General features: G+C 41.5%; 1 protein-coding gene across 3 annotated transcripts in view; it reads right to left on the minus strand.

Moving 5' to 3' along the window:
- Positions 1-26,968, minus strand: part of ATL2 (atlastin GTPase 2) — a 64,806-nt gene that overhangs the window by 18,324 nt on the left and 19,514 nt on the right. For all 3 annotated transcript variants that reach the window (XM_056567565.1, XM_056567563.1, XM_056567564.1), the window contains exons 2-8: positions 6,606-6,859; positions 5,479-5,616; positions 4,798-4,902; positions 2,704-2,754; positions 1,772-1,828; positions 312-404; positions 5-143 (exon numbers count right to left, since the gene is read on the minus strand). In XM_056567565.1, coding sequence (XP_056423540.1) covers positions 5-143; positions 312-404; positions 1,772-1,828; positions 2,704-2,754; positions 4,798-4,902; positions 5,479-5,616; positions 6,606-6,859 — 837 coding nt within the window. The remainder of the gene's footprint in view (positions 1-4; positions 144-311; positions 405-1,771; positions 1,829-2,703; positions 2,755-4,797; positions 4,903-5,478; positions 5,617-6,605; positions 6,860-26,968) is intronic.

A 26,968-nucleotide genomic window follows, 5' to 3' on the forward strand; every position in this document is an offset into this window, starting at 1 on the left:
TTACCTACTAATCTACCATCAAAATAGGGATTGGTTGCAACTTTAAGACCAGGATGAGGCAAGAGAAAACAGCCGATATTAGAAAAACAAGAGTGTATATGCTTCCTGACATTCTGCAGCTCTTCGTGTTGGTTCTGTTTTACCTGCAGGACAAATGGGGAAACTTTAATTGCTCTAGCTCTTCTAGTATACAGTAGTAGTACAAAATCTGTTTTATGACAATGCAAAATTAGAAAAACAGTACACACACAAAAGTTAAAACTAGAACACTGGTGGACTTACAATACGAAAAACACCAGGATACTCCTTACCTGCAACCGCTTTTCCAAAAACAGTTTCCCACCCTCTAAACCATATGGGTGTTCATATGGATAGCTCCAGTCTCTGATTAAAAACATAAGGGTCTGCAATAAAAAAAATAAAAATGTAAAGATAAAACTGTAAGAGCAAAAGAGACTTGTTGTAATAGGTCTGATAACTTCTAACACATAAATAAAGCTATTGAATTAAATAGCTATGAACACCTTTATATATTTAAAAAAAATTAAAAAAATAAAGCTTTTGTCCATAGGTCTATATTAAAAATTGTGCTTTCTTTTCATTTTACAGTGTGCTGTGAGCGCTCTATTCCCCCTTGCAAGTGTGAGCTGTCTTCTCAGGGTCTCTCTCCTCCTGTCTCCTATCTGAGCTACTGTATAACTCACTTCCCCTCTCTGCTGCCATATCTACCACAGAGATCAGAAAGTACATGTGATAGATTTAGCCTTCTGTTAATATCAGCTAAATGGTAGGAAACTTCTGATAGACTATTTCAAAAGTTGCTTCATTTTGTATTCAGAGAAAAAAAAAAAAGGCAGTGCAAAAGGTGTCCATAGCTTTTAAAGGAATTGTTCAGTCACCGAAAATAAATTTAAAATGTTAGTATGGACAAGAGCAGGGAAACTTGCCCATTTGATTCTTTTCAATTTTGCCTCAGATATCTGTTCTTTCAGCTGGTCATTGACTGGAAGAGTACTTTCTGGTTCGTCAAGATGCCCTGTCCGCAGATCACATTGTGTCCCCTCCAGATAGTCCTGCCCCCTCCGACTGACCATCATTTGTGATGTAACTGTCCAAATAATGTGCATGATGAATAGTCAATTTATTTATTTTTGGCACTCGGCTACCTACCTCAGGCCTGTAAAGTTGAACAGAGAGGCAGTGTGCATGTCCGACTGCTACTCTACTTAAACAGCTGGACACAGAACCCATGTCTAAGGCCATGTTCAAATGTCCGGAATTTCCATGCGGAATTCTGCAACAGCAGACTCTAATTGTTTTTAATAGGATTCTGCTGCGTAGTGCACACGAAGAATTATCTGTCGCGGAAATTGCGATTTCCGTGTCTGCAGAAAGAATGAACCTGTCCATTCTTTCTACAGAATCCGCATGGAATGCATTGCAGTCTATGAGACTGTGCATTCCCGTGCGGTCCTAGCGCTGGCATATTATACCGACACCCACAGTCAGTGGAATTTTCCGTACGGACATTCCTGACGGGTGAACATAGCCTTAGTGATCAACGGGGGTCCAAGCAGTCGGATCCTCAACAAACAAAAACTTAACACCTGTCCTGCATATATGGAGGAGGGTTATTGCTAAGAAAACCCATTTACTGCTATTTTTTCCAAGGTATATTAAATGTCAAGGAATTTACCATGATCGACAAACTGACAAACTAAGGAACAGATGAATAAGGATGAAATTTTTCTTTTTTTACACAGTAACTCACTTGAAAGGGCTTTTTGTAGATTTCTTCCATTGCAAGACGTCCATACTCCGTAAAAAGCTGGAAAACAAGATTTTTGCAGAGTTGAGAGGATGCTCATAAAGCTGTTCCCATGTGGATTCAAGGAAATTAGTGTTTTAGGTTCACAGGCCTCATGTAATATTTACTAAGCACTGAAGTGAAAAGTGGATCAATGCATTTAGTATCAATCCCTGTTTACACTCCATAAATGTAAACTACTGCACATGTGGAATTGTTAAAACACATTGTGAACAACATGGGAAAAGGTCATGAAAAATCTTGCCTGAAGCAAGCAGATGAGATCAGCCTTATGGTTATAGGTACATTCTAACTTTATAAACCGCCCGCGCCATTTAACTGAAGTGTCTAGGGGGGGGTGAGAGAGAAACACATGCACACAAGCTGACAACCATAGGCTTGTTCACATGGCAGAATTCCCTCACTGCAAAGTATCTTCATCAGGAACTTCCATTGACATTAAAGGGGTACTCCGCTGCTCAGCGTTTGGAACAAACTGTTCCGAACCCTAGAGCCGAGAGCTTGTGACGCCATAGCCCCGCCCCCTCATGATGTCACACCTGAGCAGCGGAGTAACCCTTTAATGGAACTTTGATTCCACAAGGGTTTCTTGTAGAATTTCCACAAGGAAATTCCACTTGGATCTGCCTCAAATTACTCGTAGGCCATGGTTTTTGCATGGAGAAGCAGAGGAAATTCTTCTGTGTGAATCGAGCCTAGCAAGGCAAAAGAAACCCACTGCAAAACTCTAAAAGCTAAATCTTAGTAGAACACTTCTCTGAGATGGTGATCATGAATATTATTTTGCAGGATTCTTGCTCTCCCTAAAACACTTTGACCACAGGGAGCCAAGTTTTTAAACAGTGCAAAAATAAGCACTCCTACTGTAGATGTACCTGTAAATGTTGAAGATCATCTTCTTGAATATTCTGTGACAAATTGTAAACCTAAAAACAAACAGAGCCCAATTAGTAAAAGGTCATCAATAATCAGCACCCAAAAGTAGATCTCTGTACCAAAACGGCCCTGGAGTGTCATAACCCTCACAGTCTGATTTTTGCTTTCTTAACTAGTGTAGCGATTGTTCTTCTATGTACTTCACACTTTATAAATGGACTACACACGTTTACTTGCACTATTTTGTATACTCTTTATATAAATATCTGTCTATGTTGCTCTGATGTTTTAATTATGTACTGATTACACTTGTTAATTTTTTTAATGTATCTTAGGGTAGGTTCACACTGCCATTGAGCTCCGTCGTTCAACCCATTTAAACAGGGAGTCATTCTCTTTGCTCCCCTTAACTTCTGGAAAAATACTGGACATCAGACAGTCACCCTTCTAGTAAATAGGTGTCTGTTGTGCAAAGGCTCAGTTAGCCTTGACGGACCATAAAAGTGTCAGGCGGCAGTGTAAAGGAGCCCCTTTTGCCTTTTTTTTCCCCCTGCTAATATTGGATAATATTTGCTTCAACTGACTCTTTCTCTTGCTAGGTAGTTCATCAATAATTGAAGTAGACTGCAGTAGCTATTAAGGAGAAAGTATATGTATTATATATAAAGCATGCATTTTCATAATTTGGTGCAAGTACATTAAAAAGACGGAAGACGGCACTCCAAATGTAGTGTCCAAGTAACATGAGGTTTATTGGTCCAAAACACATACAGGTGATGCTTCCCTTGTACGAGTTTGGACCAATAAACCTCACGTTATTTGGACACTACACTTGGAGTGCCGTCTTCCGTCTTTTTATTGTACTTTGATCTTCGCCTTGGTCAAGCCTCTAAGGACTGGCACCCTCTGATCTACAAGGTCTTTTTTCACAGTACCCCCATTTCTTTCATAATTTTGTGTATTTTTTTTTCTATTTATTTACATAATAATGGGGACCAATCTTGCCTGTTGCTCTACAGCAGTTTTGAGCTATTAAAACTGCTGACAGTCCCATAAAGACATTGGAGAGAGGAGTAGACTCATACCTTAGGTCGCAGCTTACATGACCGGGATAAATGCTGGTCTATGCTCTGGCCGCTTAAGTGTCAGGGAGGAAAGAGTCCTATGCATAGAGCTCTCTGTATCGAAAGCTTTCCTAGCCCGGGGAATTCCTTTACATGTTAAAGGCCATCTGCTTCTGAAAAAAACTCATCCCCTATCCGCAGATTTTTTAACGCAGGGGGTCCGAACGCTGGGACCTCCCGCGATCACTTCCATGGGCCCCGGCTCTCCCACGCAGGAGGCGTGCAAGCCGCAGCATGACGTTGCGGCTGACACGCCTCCTCCATGTAGTTCTATTTGAGATGTGGGGAGGGGGCATAGAACTGTATGGGGAGGGGGCGTAACAGTCGACCTCTCCAGGTCGACGCTACGCGCATGAGCCGCTCTCACTGAGTGCTAATGCGAGGACTCGTTCAGGAGATCGCAGGGGTCGCAGTGGTCAGACCCCCCCCCCCCCACGATCAAACACTTATCCCCTATCCTGTGGATACGGGATAAGTGTTATAACACTACAGTTGTCCTTTAAGATGGCGGCCAACCTATAGATCAGCATTTATCTTAATAGTGAAAGATGCATGACAGAGTCCTGAAGGTATAAATCCACTCCTTTTCCCTTTATCGGGTTGTCAGCAGTTTTGGTAGCTCAAAACTTCTGACAGGAACCCTTTGAAGGGCTTTTGCCGGATAGGCCACCAATAGATGATTGGCGTGGTGCCAACACTCTCCCCCTCTTACTGATAACCTGTTCTGTAGTGCCAGTATCCTTGGTATACCATTTTGTAGGGGCCATGCTGTGTTACTGCAGCTCAGCTCCAATTCACTTTACTGAGAGGTGAGCAGCAGTATTCACCACACGTGGCCAAGGAGCTCTGTAAATCGGATTGCATGTTCAAGTTCTCTATAAGGTCATCTTTTGGCTCCAACCAGCTTTAGATGAGAAAGACATGCCAATGATATAAAACTTCCAATGATACATATGAAAGCATTAGTACCTGGACAGAGCTGGTCATTGTGCTTAAGGCAAAAACCGTTGCACAATCTTTTATTGTTGACTGGCTGTCAAAGGCTCCCTGAGTGTCCATGAGAATTACTGCAATCTAGTTATAAAAGACAGAGAGGGGAGAGAAGTGGGGGGGCATGAGTGTAAAACATCAAAAAAGTATTGCAAACAATATTCCCAAATCTGACAAAGCATTGAAGACTATGGTAAGATGTTCCTCCTAAACACTTTGCCAAATTGTGAGCTACTTATGCTGGCCATCCTCTATGTGGCAGAAAAAAATTCTAATGCAGCAACTCTGCTTAAGCATCTAAGCTATGTGCTCTTAATGTGACTCTGCAGCTGCCAAGCAGAGTTCCTATTACTTGTTTGTAAAGGGAAACGGCACATAATCTGTGTCAGCTGATTTCTCTTAGCCGACATACTAATGTGCAATTTAGAGCACCAAAGTAAGCTAGATAATGTACCCCAAATTATTTTTACATTCTCTTTAACTGAAATATATAATGATTGTGGTCACTGTAATAAGGAGCTCTAACATTCATCGGTCAGTACTATAATAGGACTTCCTATCTCTGTTGTCAAAGAACAATTACTAGTACAAGGAGGGAGGACATCTTGTTCCAGGAGTAAGAAGGTCACAAAAATACATAAGAGTGTTGTACAGCTTTACCTTCGTTCCATCAGGTTTCTCAACAACAAAAACTTCACTCCAAATCTGAATGCCTGTAGTCTCCCGCTCACAACCCCCTCGCCATGTGAAACCAGTCAATGGCTCATGACTTCCACCAATCCAACTACTTGTGCAGCTCTGGAAATAAGGGATGGGTAAAAGTTATTGGCAGCGATTTGTACAGCATTCTAAGAACATGTGGCGTGCTCCACCATGGGTCTAATGCTGAAGCGCCAACTGATTTAAATCCGACCACTAGCCCCCCCCCTGCGATCTCCTGTAAGGGGCCCCGACAGCCTGCGAGAAGGGGGCATGTTGACCACCGCACGAAGCGGCGGCTGACACGTCCCCTCAATACAACTCTATGGCAGAGCCGGAAAGCTGCCTTCGGCAGTTGTATTTAGGGGCGTGTTGGCCGCCGCTTCGTGCGGTGGTCAACATGCCCCATTCCCGCAGGCTGTCGAGGCCCCATACAGGAGATCACAGGGGGCCCCAGCAGTCGGACCCCCCGCAATCTAAAACTTATCCTTTATCCTTAGGATAGTGGATACGTTTTTCACCACTGAACTACTCTTTTAAAAACCATTAGATTATTTTCCCTGTGAACATAAACCTTAGACTCACGAATGAAAAGAAAGTTTTCTCAAATAAAATCTAGATAAATATAAGGTTATGGATGCAGTAAAGGAATATTATGCAGTGGACTTAGGGGCTTTAGTGCAGGGCAAAACAAACTTTATTAGCAGCAATTATTGCCAGGTGGCTAGATCAGCGAGTGTCCAATTGCTGGATGACTAGTATAGAGGAACATCTAATTTCCCTCTGCATAAGTTTGGATAAAGCTTCCCTTTTCCTCCCCCATGTTCCCAGTTTAATATTCTGAAATAGCAAAGTAGGAAAAGAAGTGGAGTCCAGGCAGCCAGGCACGGCACATGGTTGGCAACAGGGAATCTACAGGAGTTAAGAAGGGGACAGAGTGAGAGCCCCTCCATATTTCCCTCAGAGTACCAAGCATGCCATCTAAATGCTGACACTCCATTTCTTTCCTCACAATAGTAGTACCAAGATATCTAATAATAAATCATAATAACCATTACTGGTAATAATACACAGAAAGCCATCTTTACCTGACTGTACATATACCGGAGCATAAAATCAAGCAAGAAAGATTTTCCTTTACGAAAAGCGCCAGCTACAGACACGACGACAACATTCAGATCCCGTATGTGGTCCTGCATCAAAAGGTTCTCCAGGGCCTTTTCGTCTAGCTCAAAGTTATGGTCATCTTCGTGGGCTAGGACAATCTGGATGGGGCGAGGCTTCTCCATCACCTCCGCATCACTCTCAGAATTAAGCTGGATGTCTTCCACATGATCTTCATCTGCAAGCAAAGGAATGAGAGAAACGGTCAGGTGACTACAGGTAAGACACACTGCTTCTCACACATCCTAAACAAAAAACGGTCATACAGTGAAGAAGGTATATGCAAAGTAGTTACCACACTACTGTTTCCCTTTAAAAGAAGGCGTTTCATCCCAACTAGAATTCTTGGAAACTAACTGGGAACGTATGTCAAGCCAGATCTCTCTTCAGAAGGAGAGAATTCCCATCTGTAGTACAAAGCAGGGAGTTGGCTGGCTAATCAGAGGCCCATCATTGTGGTACTAAAGGAGTAATGTTTCTTAAGGAAAGTGACAAAGATGTGAGGAGACTTAGGCTGGGTTCCATTACGTTTTTCCCCATACGGGAGCACATACGGCAGGGGGGGAGCTAAAAACGTGCGTATGCGCTCCTGTATGTAATTCATTTCAATGAGCTGACCGGAGTGAAACGTTCGGTCGGCTAATTTTTGCCCGTATGCGCTTTTACAACCAGACCTAAAACCGTGGTCGACTGCGGTTTTAGGTCCGGGGAAAAGGCACATATGGGGCAAAAATGAGCCGACCGAACATTTTACTCCGGTCGGCTCATTGAAATGAATTACATACAGGAGCACATAAGCAGGCATATGGGAGCACAAGTTTTTAGCTCCCCCTGCTGTATGCGCTCCCGTATGGGGAAAAAACATAATGGGAACCCAGCCTTATAGGATATTTCCTATAAAGGAATTTCCAGTGGAGCGTTAGTGGCCTATAAGTCTCCACATATCTTTATGACACTCTTAAAGGGGCACTCCGCTGCTCAGCGTTTGGAACAAACTGTTCCGAACGCTGGAGCTGGGAGCTTGTGACGCCATAGCCCTGCCCCCTCAATGTAAGTCTATGGGAGGGGGTGTGACGGCAGTCATGCCCCCTCCCATAGACTTGCATTGAGGGGGCGGGCTATGACGTCACAAGCTCCCAGCTCCGGCGTTCGGAACAGTTTGTTCCAAAGGCTGAGCAGCGGAGTGCCCCTTTAAGAAGAAACATTACTCCTTTGTCAGCAATGTAACAATAATCTTTGTTTATACAAAACTATGGTCTAAAAAGCAGGACTATAATGATCAATTTGAGAACCTACAAATAAAAAAGTAAGAAGAATGCAGCAAAAGGTATCAGAGGAGAACAGAGCCTAGTGATGTAACTTCACACAACCACCCGAAATAACCTGATCTACAAACAGCCCAACCACAGTAAAAAGATCTCTCATCACAGGAGGCGCTGTAGACAAAGTGTCCAGATGTTTATATAGGTGTATAAATAAGAGAGCACCCGGACACGAAGAGTAAACCGACTCCTGTCACACAGCCAACTCTCTCTATGACCCTGGAAACACTATATCAATCCTCAGGATGGAAATAGACTGGAAATGCTAGCTAGAAAGAAGAGCCAGGATTAAGTAATGTGGCTCATAAGTAAAAGGGGTTCTAGACGGAGCCTCAAACATCAAAGTAAGAGTCGGAAATTGATCAAAGTGCATACCTGGTAAATTCATAGAAAATACTGAATATACTGGGGGAGATTGCCCATAGCAACCAATCATATCACTTTCATTTTTAACAAGGCCTCTGAAAAAAAAGATCTGATCAGTTGCCCATAGCAACCAGTCAACTTTCCTTTACACAGGTTCTAATAAATCTCCCCCACCGAGTCCAAACGGAGCTACGAATGCTCCCAGATCTTTATATTATAATAGTCAGCATTTCAAAATAAGATCTGATGTTTTCTTTAGTGTAGGGTTACTGAAACATTGAAAACCCTTTTAACCCAAGGGCGCATCAGAGGATTATGGCTTACACTTCAGGCTGTCTGGAAAGCACAGATGAAAGCAGTGCAGCAGCATAGAGAGAGGAAATAGATCGGTGGTCCTCCTCCTATCCCTGTATGGCTTCAGATGACCCCAGGAGTGAAGGGGTAAAATGGACTTCTGTTCATACTATTTCCCGGTCACATATAGAGGCTACATTTTCTAGAAGAGTAAAGATAAGCACTTGCTCATCTAATCATTTCATTTAATGACTCCATTATATGGAATTTTATCGGCATCTGAATTGTGGTATTAAATAAGTTGTACCAAACACTTGTACCACACCCAAATAAAGTTTTAACACTTCTTTAAATTGTCCTTATCCTGTCCAAACCCGATCTTCACTATAAAATTCATGGAGTTGTATTAGAGTAGAAGTTCTAATATTTATAAACAATGGAACAGATGCTAGTTTTCAACTAGTTTCACATAAAAAAAAAAAAAAGGAAAAATAACAAATCTTAAAAAAAATAAAAAATAAAATAAAAATAAAAAAAACACAAACCCACACCTGCAGCATTGGTTAAGAAATTATATTAGGTGGAAATTGTTAGCATAGATCAAGGATTTATTCAGACAAGCTGATTATCGACCAAATAGACACTAGGAGGGAGATTTATCAATATGTGTCTGTGTGCAGCCACGTCACGACCTTTTTTCTGCTGCGTTTTTTGGCTTCGGTGTTCCAAATTTATTAAAACCGTGCACAGACGTTGATAAATTCCGCACAAATGGAAAACCACCACAGAACTTGATGCAGGATATCATTTTCCTAAGGAAAGGCAGAAGTGGGAATTATAATTTTTATTTATTTATTTATTTTTTTTTTTAACTCATTTGCACATTTTTGTGCCTTTTTAAAATGGACTAAAATAAAAAAATCTCATCCACTGCACAGTCAAGAATGGAGCACTGCATTTCACTGTTACTTTTGCCAAAGTTGTCTATTTTGTAATTGCGCCAAATTTTTGCACAGAATTTCAGCCAATAAAATGTCAGGAAGGCAACGATCAATCTCCCCCTAGGTAATCAGTTGATCGCATCTTTTAAGCAGGTATTTAAATCAAATACAATAAAGTTGGTGGGTAAACCCCTTTAAATACAATGTTCAGAACCCAGAATACAGCCTATGGAAAAGTTTCCTTTGGTGTACAGATTGTTTTAACAAATGGCTGAAATTCTAACGTTGGAATTATGTGGCCCCCTTTTTTTTATTTTAACATTGACGAATGCTTTTTCATAGACTAACGTAAAACGTTTATAAAATTTAGGGAAAAAAAAAAAAAAAAAGGCCAGTGTTTTAAAACAGTTTTTTGTTTTATTTTGATATTACAATGTGTGATGCTAGCCTTAGGCTAAGTTTCCACTTTTTTTTTTTCCTGAATTTTGTGTGGAAAAAAAAAAAACACGCCAGAAAAAACGCCAGTGCAATTTCTTGCGGCCGATGTTTTTTTTTCTGCCATTTTTGCATTTAAGTGGAAATTGCATTTTTGGCCCTTTTGGCGTTTCTATCAAAATTTGTTGGGTACCAGGATTAAAAAAAAAAAAAAAAAAAAAAAAAAAAAAAAAAAAGGATGCAGTAGTGATGGAATTTTTTTTTAAATGAAATTTATATTTTTTATAACAAAATTTTTAGGGATCAATTCATGTGAGCGGGCAGGGCACAAAAAGTGTATCTGACAATAAGAATAGTGTGTGTGTTTTTCACTTTTTTTTCTTTTTCTCTATTTTTATGGTAGTACTACTTCTCCCAGCATGGAACACACTGTTCCATGATGGGAGTAGTAGTTAATGTACTAATAGACAGATCGTCCCGATGTCACTCCTGACACCCAATGCGGTCGTCCATAATGTGGAGCGACTCTATACAGCGCTCACATATCTGCACTACACTCCGGCCAGTGATGTGAATAGAACATCACTCATTCATATTTTCCGCCCAAAGTGGTGATTGGTGGGGTGGTTGCAGCCAATCACAGCTCTCAGAGGGAAATATGAATGGTGAGTGGTCGGAGTACAGAGCAGATGCGAGTGCAGGAGAAAGCCGCTCCGCATCTCAGGGATGAAGGAGTGACACCCGCTGTGATCTGTCCTTAACTGCAGGTACTACTACTCCCAAAATGGAGCACACCCTGCTCAATGCTGGGAGCTGTAGTACCTGCATTAATAGACAGATCGCAGCGAGTGTCACTTCTGACACCCGCTGTGATCCTCCTGTATAATGTATAGATGAGGGCGGCTGCTCTTCTATGGTCCCCTGCACTGACGTATATATACACCTATTCATATTTCTCACAGAGAGTTGTGATTGGCTGGAACCATCTGGCCAAACACATCTCGCTGCGGGAAATATGAAGTGAAAAAAAGAAAAGAAAACACTACATTTTTATTATTGTCGGCTACATTTTTAGTGCCCTGCCTGCACACAAATTTATCCCTGTTTAAAAATGTATTAAAATTTCGTAATAAAAGATAAATTTTATTAGATACAATTTTTTTTCATCACTACTGTATCTTTTTTAAAAATATATCTTTTTTTTAAATGGTACACAACAAACTTTGATTAAAAAAATAAAATAAAAATAAAAAAGTGCATCTCAAATCACTTTTTTGGGAGAAAAACCACGATTTCAGGAAAAAAAAAAAAAAAAAAAAAAACCACCATAGGCTCAACATGCTGCGACTTTGCAAAACTGCCAAGGAGCTGAAAAATGCCCAAAAAAAGTGGAAAAAAAATGGCAAAAAGGATTAAAAAAAAATAATTAAAAAAAATTAAGAAAAACGCAAAGTGGAAAAAGAATTTTGCGATTTCTCATTGATTTACAGCTAACATCTGGCCGCAGAGATATTTTGCCGAAAAAAACGCCATGCGGCAGAATTGGCGTTTTTCCCCCCCCCAGCCTTCGGCTGTGTGGGCATGCTGGGAGTTGTAGTTTTGCAACAGCTGGAGGCTCCCTGGTTGGGAAACCCTGATCTAATGTGTACATTGTAGCTATACTTCCAGCCCACATTACAAGACCATGAACTAGTGTAACCTATCCAGAACATTTGGGAAGTAACATTGGTGACTTTATAATAGTGCACTTGTGATGTTTGTACCTATTTATAGCTGTAGTGGCCAACAGATCTGGGGTAATGCCCACAGAGGAATACTGTTTCCGTATTGTACCATTTTAGTGACATGTCCCACTGGGTTTCAATATCACAATCTTGTGCCTCAATTATATTTATACAAGGTAAAAAAAACTTTGAATTTACATGTAAACTCTTCACATTAAAAAGGGGTATCCAAGGAAATTTTTTTTTTTATATATATAATATATAATATATAATATATAATATATAATATATAATATATAATATATAATATATTATATATTATATATATATAATTATATATATATATATATATATATATATATATATATATATATATATATATATATATATATATATATATATATATATATATATATATATATATATATATATATATATATATATATATATATATATATATATATCTATATCAACTGGCTCCAGAAAGGATAAACAGATTTGTAAATCACTTCTATTATTTTTTTTAAATCCTTCCAGTAGTTATCAGTTGCTGAAGTTGAGTTGTTCTTTTCTGTCTGACAACAGTGCTCTCTGCTGACACTTTTGTCTGTCTCAGGAACTGTCCAGAGCAGGAGACAGTTCCTGAGACAGACTGAGGTGTCAGCAGAGAGCACTGTTGCCAGACAGAAAAGAACAACTCAACTTCAGCAGCTGATAACTACTGGAAGGATTACGATTTTTTTAATAGAAGTAATTTATAAATCTGTTTAACTTTCCGGAGCCAGTTGGTATAAACATTTTTTCTTTTTCATGGAGTACCCCTTTAAAGCCTCTGAAAAAGCATGATCCCCACATAAGGCTTCTCCTAAGCAGCGGTGGCAGCACTTTCACAGCACTATTTCTATCCTGTAGAGAGGAGCCATAAATAGCAGCGAGTTACGCTTAAGACTCTGGATTCCGCTGGGATACGCAGCTTCGACAATATGCAAACAGTCAATTTGATTAGGATAGAGAAGCAAAGAATAGAGAAAAAAATAGAGCAAATTTCCCTTTGCATGAATGGATCCAGCATTGTTAACCCACTAATTCTATCATGTACCACCAGCAGAGTGCAAGAAAAAGCTTGATGGAGCGATCATAAATAAATGGGCTTTAACAGAGAAAAATTGGGAAGGGGATATAAAACTAAAATTATTATATATTATACCATCTAAGCAGGACGGAGCCAGCAAGCTAAATTTCCAACTTCTTTATTATTGGCCTAATATCTAGTAATAACAATTAGTAAATAATACCGCAAGATAAAATTGCAAAACCAAGGACAAGCCATATGGTTATGCAATCAGAGTAGTACCAGGTATTACTAAGAGTGGAAAATTACTACATTTACAAGCACCTATCTCCAATCCGTGACATGTGGGAGGGGTATAGAAGACAGAACAAAGGTAAATAGAAATTCTGATTAAACATCCGAAATTGGATCAAGTCATGAACAGTACAATATGACTGTGCAATGCATCCCGTCCATCATGTGCCAGTTATTGTAAATACAGAGGGGCACAAGCCTTTATCACCCAGCAGAGTGTGTATATTATATTATATTTTATATTTTATATTTTATATTTTATATTTTATATTTTATATTTTATATTTTATATTTTATATTATATTTTATATTTTATATTTTATATTTTATATTATATTTTATATTTTATATTTTATATTTTATATTATATTAATATATATTTATATATTAAATTATAATATATTATAATATATTATAATATATATATATATATATATATATATATATATATATATATATATATATATATATATATATATATGGGATAAGATGTCGGATCGCCGGAGTCCCGCTGTTGGGGACCCCCGGGATAGTCGCTGCGGCACCGCGCTTTCATTACTACACAGAGCGAGTTCGGGGGACGGATACAGAGCGATACAGGGGACGGAGCAGCGTAACGTCATAGCTCCTCCCCTCGTGACATCACGGCTCGCCCCCTTAATGCAAGTCTATGGCAGGGGGCGTGACGACGGCCAGGCCCCTCCCATAGCCATGTATTGAGGGGGCTGGCCGTGATGTCACGAGGGGCAGAGCCATGACGTAATGATGCTCCAGCCCCTGTATCGCCCGTCATTACGCACAGAGCGAACTCAGCGGGACCCCGGTGATCTGACATCTTATCCCCTAGCCTTTGGATAGGGGATAAGATGTCTAGGTGCGGAGTACCCCTTTAAGCGAACAATTGAGTTTACAAGTTTTTATAGCCTTAGCTGAATGGCAGCAGTTTTTCCAATGGTTTACAGCTTCAGTCTTGAACTATTGACCCTCCATTCCCTTCACTTATACAAGTGTCTCTAGTACTGCAAAAAAACATATTTACTTAATCCCTTATCAGTGAGAGGCTAGGATACCCATGGGTTCCCTGTAACAGCAGAACACAACACTATGGAAAGTATAAGTATTGCCGCTCCTAATTGTGCATTGTGTGCCATATAGTAAAGCACATGAAAAGCTTCTTCACGGTCACTTAACGTGTTCATTTTGCGGTTACGTGAGGCATTGCATGCATTGATCTTTATTATTAAAGTAGAGAAGTCATTATTTATAACTTTTTGTGAATTGGGACATTTAAACTTTTTTTTTTTTTTATTCCAATCTAAATTTAGTAGGAGTCTGAGTCGGTGCATTGTTTGCCGACTCCAGGTACCCAAATTTTTGTCCGACTCCACAGCCCTGCATACACACACACACAATATATATATATATATATATAGTACAGACCAAAAGTTTGGACACACCTTCTCATTCAGAGTTTTCCTTATTTTCATGACTATGAAAATTGTAGATTCACACTGAAGGCATCAAAACTATGAATTAACACATGTGGAATTATAGACATAACAAAAAAGTGTGAAAATATGTCATATTCTAGGTTCTAGCCACCTTTTGCTTTGATTACTGCTTTGCACACTCTTGGCATTCTCTTGATGAGCTTCAAGATGTAGTCACCTGAAATGGTCTTCCAACAGTCTTGAAGGAGTTCCCAGAGATGCTTAGCACTTGTTCGCCCTTTTTGCCTTCACTCTGCGGTCCAGCTCACCCCAAACCATCTCGATTCGGTTCAGGTCCGGTGACTGTGGAGGCCAGGTCATCTGGCGCAGCACCCCATCACTCTCCTTCTTGGTCAAATAGCCCTTACACAGCCTGGAGGTGTTTGGGGTCATTGCCCTGTTGAAAAATAAATGATGGTCCAACTAAACGCAAACCGGATGGAATAGCAGCCGCTGCGAGATGCTGTGGTAGCCATGCTGGGTCAGTATGCCTTCCATTTTGAATAAATCCCCAACAGTGTCACCAGCAAAGCACCCCCACACCATCACACCTTCTCCTCCACACCAACACACCTGTGAAGTGAAGACCATTTCAGGTGACTACCTCTTGAAGCTCATCAAGAGAATGCCAAGAGTGTGCAAAGCAGTAATCAAAGCAAAAGGTGGCTACTTTGAAGAACCTAGAATATGATATATTTTCAGTTGTTTCACACTTTTTTGTTATGTATATAATTCCACATGTGTTAATTCATAGTTTTGATGCCTTCAGTGTGAATCTACAATTTTCATAGTCATGAAAACAAAGAAAACACTGAATGAGAAGGTGTGTCCAAACGTTTGGTCTTTACTATATATTATATATACACATACACACACACACACACACACTAGCAGTGCAGACAACAATGAACACTAGCATACTTGTAGTAAATCCCAAATATTTCTGTTCTTTCTAATCCAGTGTAACCCCTCAATCTGTGTTTCTCATCTGGTAATGCAAACAAACACTACAAAATAACTCCCGGAGCCTAGTTCACACCTATATTATGGTATATGTTATATTTGCAAAAATCTATACAAATATTTAAAAAAAAATAAAGAATTGGATTATATCTCTGTCCCAGTCAGTGTCCTCCAGTGATAGTTCTGACCAGTGGACACACACACAGATCCTCACCACTATGGTAGCATAGCAGCACTCCTCTATTCGTGCAGCGAGATTGCACATGTGTGTTTTGTGGAACCCAAGAAGCATACGTAGTTTAGCAGCACTCGCTCTGCCCTATAGCTTTCAACACTGAAGAAGGCGATTCCATGATCTGCAGTGCTGCACTGCCCATGTGATTTTTGGCACGGGTGGGTGAACATGTATTTAGTTTGCATTTCTATCACCTGCAAGACTCTGGTAGTGGAACAAATATGATCCCGGTACAACCCCTTAAATCTAATAGAAAGGTCTTAATGTCTGGCTTTAAAGAAAGAATATGCCATTTCTGAGGACCAGGGAGAGGTCAGCTAAAACCAAACACATGGCACTTGATAAAATGGTATACATATTACTTACCTCCCCCTTTCATCACCCCAAATTTACATCCCATATAAAGGCAATCCAAGCAAGCATTTCCCATTGGAGACTAGTCATATCCAGAGAAGACGTTCACAGAGAATAGCCCTGGTCTCTCCCATATGTCCCAGATGAAGCACAAACCCACATACTTTGACTTGTAAAACTAATCTGCAGGCTTCATGTCGGAATAATGGCTGATAAATACAATGGTTGAAAGTTCACAGTAAATCTTACGACACGTGCGATAAGGCAAGATAAACCCTAATGTAATCACTTATAAAGGGCCGTGTTTCATGATATCAAAAGGAAAGAAATACTTGATATGGCGCTAGGTGTTAATGCAACAACTTTACACACATTTTATACCAGTCCCATCTACGAACAGGTCTGATAACTTGTCCAAAGACACAGCAACAATTTCTACCTTAAGAAAATGGCCTAATGCTGAAATCAAGATTCTGTTAGAATAAAAAATTAATAATACATACACACACACACATATATTGGTATGTATAGGTGTGTATAGTTAAGATTTTTTATATTTATTTTTTATTTTGCCATTTATATTTAAAAATAATCTTGCAATTCTGCCGTTTTTACTATAGCAACTAAGCCTAACAAGAAGGCAAGGTTCACACAGCTTATTTTAAGTCGTATTTCACTTTTATAAGATTGTCCGTCATTTTAAAATACATTTTTTTCCCCATGCGCAAATATAAGCGACGTACCTAATTAACGCAATGAAAAAAAATAGGTAGATGTTGTGTGCAGAGAAAAACACTTTCCCGCAGACCAGTATTTTGCAACAGGAGTGCATTAATATAAAGGCAGTAACGCTTTAACACCAAGTTACAGGTGGTATCTAGTCTGGAGCTGCATTCACAATGTGTCACACTTCAGAGCCCAAATCTCCCAGCAGTCTTTGCATGCTTGTGCTGGTGATTTGCATTCTGGGAAACCCTTTACATGCCGTTATCCCTATTGAAACGCTCTTCATTGTTGGGATCCATTTAACATACTGCCGAGTATTTCTTGGTCACTGTCAGAACGCAGAGACTTTCCTACATAATGCAAACCTGAACCTGGTCACGACTTAGTTCTTAGCACCGTATATACAGTATAACATTATACTAACGTCTAAGTAGCCATTTTTATGTGATCTTATTAGAGCATCGTGCAGGAGATGCATACTTAGTGCCAAGGGCGGGATATCAGACAAACCCTTCCGAAAAAATTTTGGGAAAAGTTTTCATAATCTCATGGAATGGGAGGAAGGACTCCAATCCCTTATGATACAGTGTAGGCATGAAGCCATAATACCCTGGCCTTGACCGGAAATCTGTTACAATAGCGTTACGTTACAGAACTTGGATAAGGTTGCAAATTCAGTGTTACTACAGAGCAGGCACCATCTAGCCCAGTGGTCTCCAACGTGCGGACCTCCAGATGTTGCAAAACTACAATTCCCAGCATGCCCGGACAGCCGAAGGCTGTCCGGGTATGCTGGGAGTTGAAGTTTTGCAACATCTGGAGGTCCGCAGGTTGGAGACCACTGGGCTAGTGTCTACACCTCTATGGTGTATCACCAGCTGTTGCCAAACTACAACTCCCAGCATGCCCGGACAGCAGTTTGCTGTCCGGGCATGCTGGGAGTTGTTGTTTTGCAAGATCTGGAGGTCCGCATGTTGGAGACCACTGATCTAGCCAATACCCACACAAAGTACAATACAGCACAAACTAGCCAAGGAGACCCATGGAAAATGGTATGCTCCTTCTCAATAGGACTTAATATAACTTTTAGGTGGGCCGGAGAACTACAGAGCTCGCACCACATTAAATAGAATCAGATCAGGTGTTCAAAGAGCCTCCTATGCAGCCAACATCTCTATTCTCTCCATAGGACTGAGGAGATCAATATGTCAATACACAAGATCTCATTAAACCAACCTCTTCAGATGTAACATTATACACCAAGATAAATAGATACGGGAGGATAGTTTTCAGGGATCTTTGTGAAACTGCATGTTAATAGCAAGAACAAAGGGCGCACATGGCATTACAATCAGAAGGATTAATGCGGATGGAGGGATTAAAGAAAAGACCTCTCAGTGTAATGTAATTCAGCTGCCGCTCCGCACAATATAAGTGGATGAGAATTAAGTGATTGGCGGCATTTAATGAGGACTTGGGAAAACAAAGATGGCTAAACCCAATGGCGGAGGCATTCCTCATATACTGCCTAGGGGGCGCTACTTGTCTGCCACCAGGTCGCTGCACTAAGTGATCATGGAAAATAAACCTAGGTAAACAAAGGGTTAAGTAAAAGAAAAATTCAACTCCTAGAAGCCATGATTTTAACCCATTAAGGACCAGGCACGTATGAGTACGTCCCTGCGCCCTGGGTCTTAAGGACCAGGCACGTACTCATACGTCCGTGGGAATTTGGCATCCCGCCGCGCAACGGGCGGGTTGCGAAACCGGACGCCTGCTGAAATCGTTTGTTCGAGGCAAACGCCGAGGGGGGTACTGAGACCCCCCCCATGTCGGCGATCGCAGAAAATTGCATGTCAATTCATAGTGATGAAATAGTCATGATCTGACCTGTCATTGACAGCCCATATCATTTTGCAGGGTAGGAGTGAGGTCGCAGTGATGCGATCTCCTCCTATCCCCTGCCATTGATTCTGACCAATGGCAGAGCAGGACAGTGGGTTGCCATGGAAACCCCCCGTTCAGCCCACCCATGGATGTCTTGGGGAACATGGGGAGAAGATGGAGGTCGGTACCTGCAGGAGAAGATGCCTGGGAACAGCTGATCGTCACTGCAGACTGCTGGATTCCGGCTCAGGTAGGGAAACGACGTTGAATGAAAGTGAAAGTAATGTGATCTTTACTGTGGCAACCACTAGGAAGGCCAAACTGCAACTCCCAGCATGCTGGGAGTTGTAGTTTTGCAACATCTGATCTGTTACAGTGGTGCCCAAACTGTAGCCCTCCAGATGTTGCCAAACTACAACTCTCAGCATGCCTAGACTGCCTAGGCATGCTGGGAGTTGTAGTTCTGTAACATCTGTCCCTTCAGATTTTGCAATTTTCATGAAATTTGTGAAAATTGCTGCTCTACTTTGAAGCCCTGTAACTTTTTCAAAAAGTAAAAATATGTCCATTTTATGATGCCAACATAAAATAGACATATTGTATTTGTGAATAAAAAAAATTTATTTGGAATATCCATTTTCCTTACAAGTAGAGAGCTTCAAAGTAAGAAAAATGCAAAATTTTCAAAATCTTCATGAAATTTTGGGATTTTTCACCAAAAAAGGATGCAAGTAACGACAAAAATTTACAACCAAAATAAAGTAGAATAGGTCACGAAAAAAACAATCTCAGAATATTCGGTAAAAGCGTTTTAGAGATATTAATTCTTAAAGTGACAGTGGTCAGATGTGCAAAAAACGCTCTGGTCCTACAGTGAAAATTGGCCTGGTCCTTAAGGGGTTAAAACAATAATAAAAGCCACAAACATGAGCTCATGTTAGCATTATTGTTAGCATCCAGACTCCCCTTTAGTTTTCTACTCACCTCCCCTCGGTGGGAAGGAAGGGTGAGCTGGTCCGGGCCATCTATACTGCAGGGACCGTCCGGTGGGGAGGGTTAGTCGTTCCGGGCTGTACATCTTCACCGGGAGGCCCTCTTCTCTGCTCCGGCCACGGACTAGTGCGTTGCCTTGATGACGACGCACGGGGATGTCCGTGCGCAGCAGATGTCAGTGACGTCCCTGAGCTTACTGTTTCAGACACAGAAAATATGTACAGTAATACCCACAATACAAACAACTCCTCTACAGAGTCATTTACATCGTGGTAAAGATTTTATTGCTCCCAAAACACTATAGTTTACAAGCCTAGAAAATATGTTGCCAAATTCACATGTGACATAACTACTGCATTAATTACACATATTGGCCCAGATTTATCAAAATTAGAGGGATTTTCCCACAGTAACCAATCACAGCTCCGCTTTCACTTTACCAGAGCTCGTTAGCTGAGCTGTGATTGGTTACTGAGTGAAAAATCCCTCCACTTTTTTCTCTCACACAGTTTGATAAATCTGGGCCATTGTGGTCCTATGCTCTGGAAAACGCCAGGATGGGATGAGTGGTCCAACATCCGCTACAGCAGGTCATTCTTAGGTAACACCCACTCAGCAGGCAAACACTTTGGGGGCGTTAGGTATAGAAGCACCCAATAAAAATACACCAACGTGCTCACAGATTGAAAAAAGAAAAAGGGCAAATTGAGTCCGTTGGCCGAGATACCTCAGGATTAGCACAGTAGAACAGTACTCTTCAATACAACTCCAAACAAAACTGAAGAACCATGTTAGTCAATGGTAGGGCTTACAGTTACATATACCTAAATACACCCAACCAGGGCTGTGGAGTCGGACAAAATTTTGGGTACCTGGAGTCGGCAAACAATGCTTCAACTCCTACTAAATTTAGATTGGAATTAAAAATAAAAAAAAGCACAAGTTTAAATGTCCCAATTCACAAAAAGTTATAATGACTTCTCTACTTTAAGAATAAAGACCAATGCATGCAATGCCTCACGTAACCGCAAAACGAACACGTTAAGTGACCGTGAAGAAGCTTTTCATGTGCTTCACTATATGGCACGCAACGCACAGTTAGGAGCGGTAATACTTATACTTTCCATAGTGTTGTGTTCTGCTGTTACAGGGAACCGATGGGTAACCTAGCCTCTCACTGATAAGGGATTAAGGAAATATGTTTTTTGCAGGACTAGAGACACTTTTATAAGTGAAGGGAATGGAGGGTCAATAGTTCAAGACTGAGGCTGTAAACCATTGGAAAAACTGCTGCCATTCAGCTAAGGGTATAAAAACTTGTAAACTCCATTGTTAGCTTAAAGGGGTACTCCGCTCCTAGACATCTTACCCCCTATCCAAAGGATAGGGGATAAGACGTCAGATCGCCGGGGGCCCGCTGCTGCTGCCGGGTTCATTACTGCACAGAGAGAGTTCGCTCTGCACGTAAGGACGGGCGATACAGGGGCCGGAGCATAGTTACGTCACGGCTCCACCCCTCGTGATGTCACGGCCAGCCCCCTCAATACAAGTCTATGGGAAGGGGCGTAGCAGTCGCCACGCCCCCTGCCATAGACTTCCATTAAGGGGGCGGGCTGTGATGTCACGAGGGGGGGGGGGAGCCATGACGTCACCTGTATCACCCGTCATTACGCACAGAGCAAACTCGCTCTGTGTAGTAATGAGAGCGCGGTGCCGCATCGGCGATCTGACATCTTATCCCCTATCCTTTGGATAGGGGATAAGATGTCTAGGGGTGGAGTATCCCTTTAAACTTTAAATGTTTTATAATAAATGCCCCTTCCTTGATCCTCCCACTGCCCTATCTTCAGCAGCAGATCAGCACACAAACTGTTCAATACAGTAGACTGTTGGCTTCCCAGCCAGTAGTCCTGTGGTAATGACATGTATGTTGCCTTTCTTTCCTTCAAAGAATGTATAAAATACATTTGCATATTAATACAGAGGAGTCGGGGAGTCAGAAATACAGAAAACTCCGGAGTCGGAACATTTATCTACCGACTCCACAGCCCTGCACCCAACACCTAAAAAGTTGGGACATTTGCCCTTATTGCATAAGCATATCTGCTAATGGCCCAGCCTAGAGAAACATCCAAAGACCTGATTGTGTAGATAAGTTCTAGTTTCCAAGTGCCACAAAGTAAAGATTGTTAATAGGTGCCAAGTACTAAAACTTTATTGTCCAAAATCCTTCAAGTATCATTTTAGTGATTAGAGATAATAGTGTAAAGACATTACACAATAGTGCAAAATCCTCCAATCCACAGCAGCAATGTCACATCCACCATCTGATCTTAAAGATTAGTAAGGCTCGTTCAAAGACTTTATTCTACACCTAGTAATTGTAGACATATACAGTACACTACACAATAAAGTTATCAGAAAAAAAAAAACCTAAGTCTGACTGTTCTTAAAGGGGTACTCCGCTGCTCAGCGTTTGGAACAAACTGTTTAGAATGCTGGAGCTGGGAGCTCGTGATGTCATAGCCCCGCCCCCTCATAAAGTCACACCTCACCCCCTCAATGCACGCCCCCTCCCATAAACTTGCATTTAGGAGGCGGGGCATGACATCTTGAGGGGCGGGGCTATGACATCTCGAGCTTCCAGCACCATCTCTAAGCATTCAGAACATTTTGTTGCAAACGCTGAGCAGGGGAGTACCCCTTTAAGGCTGTGCTTCTATTTTTTGTTTGCCGCATGGAGTTTTCTTGAGTAAAAAATGCCATAGCCAGATGTGGGAGTCAATATTGAAATATTAAAATGATCAAATGCCAGTTTATAAACTCCCTGTGGTAAATCCACCGCAAGTTTGGTTACTGTTCACTTCAAAGGGTTAGTGGAAAATCCGCGGTAGCTGCAGATTTGCAGATTGCCGATTGACCCATTGAAGTAAGTGGTGGGTTTCATACTTTAACATGTAAATTATCCTAACGCTGAGTTTTGATTAAAGGGTTTTTACCATGGAGATATATAGCTCTAAACGGAAGCATTATGGTAATTACACAATTCACACATTACAAGCATTGTTGGAAAGGTTCTGTTAAGATATCTACTTACTAATTTCCAACATGTCTATATTGTTTTACCCTGTTGTCCTTTGGTATGACCATTTTGGGTATGCCCATTTTGGGTATGACCATTTTGGGTGATGACCATCTTACAGCATCCTCTGAGGCGGTCAGGTTTATCTGCATATTGCTCAGTCTCTACTTTGTATGCAAGTAAAGGGAATTGTGGGAAAGTGTGTGCTCTGGCAACAGCAGGGTCACAGTTCAGAAATGAAACCAGGAAGGGATCATCATTTTCATCTACAATGGCTGTGCATATGAGGCTACCCATTTAAAGGGAACCAATCGGCAGTTTTTAGCATATATATGCCAAAATCATTATCCTCACAATCCCTGGGGGACGCTTGTGCCCCCAGGGATGGTGAAGATATTAAGTTATAAAGTCCCCCCCGGCCACCAGACAAGTAGTCCACTGGGCGGGGACTTACACTTACTAGCTCCCATTGCTCCGGTCATAGAGTCATCGCTCTGCTCCCTTAGTAGACGGAGCAGAGTGGTGACGCGTGCCATCAATCGGGGAACTACTTGCCGGGCAGCCGGGGAGGGACTTTATAACTTCATTTCTTCACCATCCCTGGGGGCACAAACGTCCCACGGAGATGGTGAGGATAAAAATTTTAGCATATATAATGCATTGTCGAGCGTTATACAAGCTAAAATATGCTGATTGGTTCCCTTTAAAAAGAGAAGGTATAGCCTCCATTCTCTTAAAGAGACATGTTTACACAAGTTGTGCCCAAAATTTCGCATTACTACTATGCACAGTAATGTAAACAGTTTTTTGCCACTTGAACATTTCTGACATTTTTGTGGTTATTCATCTTTCCACAAAGTATTTCTTCACCCTCTAAAAGTTAAAATGTTCTGGAGCATTGATATGTTCTGGAACATTGACAGCTGTCACGCCCCCTCCCGTAGGCTTGCATTGAGGGGCGGAGCGTGACGTCACACAGGGGCGGAGCGTGACGTCACACAGGGGCGGAGGCGTGACGTCACACAGGGGCGGAGGCGTGACGTCACACGCCGCCCGCCCCGTGGTTGCCGGTAATCAGCCCCGGAGCGAATATGCTCCGGGGACTGATTTTAACTGGGGTGCTGCGTGCAAGATCCCGGGGTCCCCAGCGGCAGGACCCCCGCGATCAGGCACCTTATCCCCTATCCTTTGGATAGAGGATAAGATGTTTTAACACCGGAGTACCCCTTTAAATCTGTCTGCTAATCAACACGGCTGGAGTTGACTGATCACAGGGAGAAACAGATCCTAACATATACTGATGTTTTGGGGTTGTGCAAGCTCTAAGGCATGGGGAATCTAGTGAAAATGTATGGCAAGACGAATGCAGCATGTAAGAAAACAAATAATGGCAGACTATTTACATTCTTCTACTCGAAAGCTGTGCATGGGACGCTTTTGGACTTTCCAGCATGACAATGACTATGCATAAGACCAGGTTACTAGAGATTAGCGAACTTACAGTAAATTCGATTCGTCACGAACTTCTCGGCTCGGCAGTTGATGTTTTAGCCTGCATAAATTAGTTCAGCTTTCAGGTGCTCCCGTGGGCTGGAAAAGGTGGATACAGTCCTAGGAAAGAGTCTCCTAGGAATGTATCCACCTTTTCCAGCCCACGGGAGCACCTGAAAGCTGAACTCATTTATGCAGGAAAAGTCATCAACTGCCGAGCTGAGAAGTTCGTGACGAATCAAATTTACTGTAAGTTCACTCATCTCTAGTGGTTACAGCAGAAAAAGGTTAAGGCTCTGAAGTGGCCATCAGTCTCCTGACGTTAAAGGGGTACTCTTGTGGAAAACTAGTTTTAAATCAATTTAAATTAAATAGGTTTAACAGGTTAACAGGTTTGTAGGGATATTTCAATTTCGCGCTGTGCTCGCTCTCTGCCTGTATAGGAAGCTGTGAGCGCGCATTCCGGACCACGCTGGGGCACGCTGACCGGCCAGCGTTGGTCCATGCGTGCTGAAATTCAGTAAGGAAAACTCAACCTGAGCCACTTAGGGTGACACCTAGTGGACAGGTTTTCAAAGTGAAAATATACATGTAAAACATATTTTTGAATGAAAATATATTAGAAACATTTTTTATTTAGCAAAATCTTTTTAATATTTTTTTTTTTTTTTTAATGAGAGTACCCATTTAATAGAAGCAGTGGGTACTACATGTCCCAGTAAAGAGACATTAACTATCTTGTATTGCAGTGTTGGCAAAAAAGCAGAGCACCAATTTGGCACCATTCAGGCCATACGGCCAAATTGTAATACCACACACAAACTGAGGTAAGGTGCAGCACTGTTTCTGGATAATGGAGACCGTCTCCTTCAGTAAGACAGACAGCAGCAAGTCTGAAAGTGAAGCGCACAGCCGAAAACCTTTCCTGCCTCGCTCTAATAATTGTTGGGGTCTGAACACCCAGGCCAGGACCAATCAAAACTTTTGACAAGTTAAAAGATTTTGCATATAGATGGATATTGGTCGCATTTAGTATGAGCAGTGGGCTCGGGTTGTGACTATGACTCTGCCTCTAGCGGTTTCGGAGGCTCATCGAGTCTCGCAGATATTCTTAGTGCACCCCTGCCTTTCTTCATAAGATCGGCATTCTGCCAGATTCTTGCTGACCTCGATGCTCTTTGCCTGATGCCCATTTGCTGCATGTGATGAGGGACATTGTACATCATACACAATTCTGGAGGGAGGTGGTCCAATTGATTAGGCGGGTATATGGTATTGTGATCCCCGTTACTGCTCTGAATTGCCTACTTGGGTATATTGAGGGGTAGACAAAGATAATGGAATATCCATTGGGATACATAGGATCCTTTATCAAGCCTGTAAATGGATAGCACTGTTGAGGGCCTCTCCACCCACATTATCTGAACTTTTCTCTAAATGGAATCATATTATGCATCTAGAGAAGGGTGTGTATATTAAGCGTGAATCCATCTGGGGTCCCTGGATTGGTACGTCTGGTTTGCCATCCACATATTTGCAGAATACTTCGATGGAGGCCTATTTATGGGGGTTGGGAGTCCCTGGGAAAAGGTAGCCTGTATTTTTCTGTTGCTGAACACACCTGGGTTTGACTGTTTGTGCATTTGTGTCTCTGTCTCCCTACCTTACCACTCTCCTCTCTTTATTCTGTACCCTGTATTTGTCTTTTCTGTCTTGGGGATACAATGGGGTGGCGCTCACGCTCTGTATTTGCTAGTGCCTTGCCTACTTCTGGGTAGTCCAACATGGTGTGCTGCTAACTGTATGTTGGCTACGTATTGGGGCGGCAGATGTTTGTATTTTTCTTTTGTTTGCAAAAGTTGTAGATTCAAGAAAAAAAAATTAACTATAAAATTATAAAAAATTATAAAATATAAATATATATATATATATATATATATATATATATATATATATATATATATATATTTTACACAGTCACAACACTAACATAATAAAAGTATAACAGCTATGTAAAGTCAGCCCAATAAACGTCAATACAATACAATCATGGAGACTGCATTGTCATGAGTCCTTGTAAACCAGAGCCTATAAGATTATACATACTTCCCAATAGCGGAGACACTTAAATCCACGGGCTGCACAGTTTCCATGGGAATCCCAGATAACACTGAGGACTCGGCCACATTAAAGCATTTACGATTACTTGCACAAGGTCTTGTGCATTTACCAGTTATTAAAGTCCAGGAGTCTGCAGCAGTTGCTCAATCTAACCTTCAGACAGGTAGGTGTACATGTAGCATTCTCCACATCCTAACAGTGAACGATGCTACGGCCACTCATGGACTGTCTGGAGCAGTGTTTCCCAAGCAGGGTGCCTCCAGCTATTGCAAAACTACAACGCCCAGCATGCCCGGACAGCCGAAGGCTGTCTGGGCATGCTGGGAGTTGTAGTTTTGCAACAGCTGGAGGCACACTGGTTGGGAAAACACTGGTCTGGAGCAATGCTGTCACACCATATAAATAGCCCTTCATTTTCAGCTCAAATTTAGAAAGTGGCATCATAGAAAAGTGTCACACACAGTATATAGCCATGGTGCGAGCGCTTGTCCTCGGTG

This window comes from Hyla sarda, chromosome 3 (assembly GCF_029499605.1).
Source record: "Hyla sarda isolate aHylSar1 chromosome 3, aHylSar1.hap1, whole genome shotgun sequence".
NCBI classification, from domain to species: Eukaryota; Metazoa; Chordata; class Amphibia; order Anura; family Hylidae; genus Hyla; species Hyla sarda.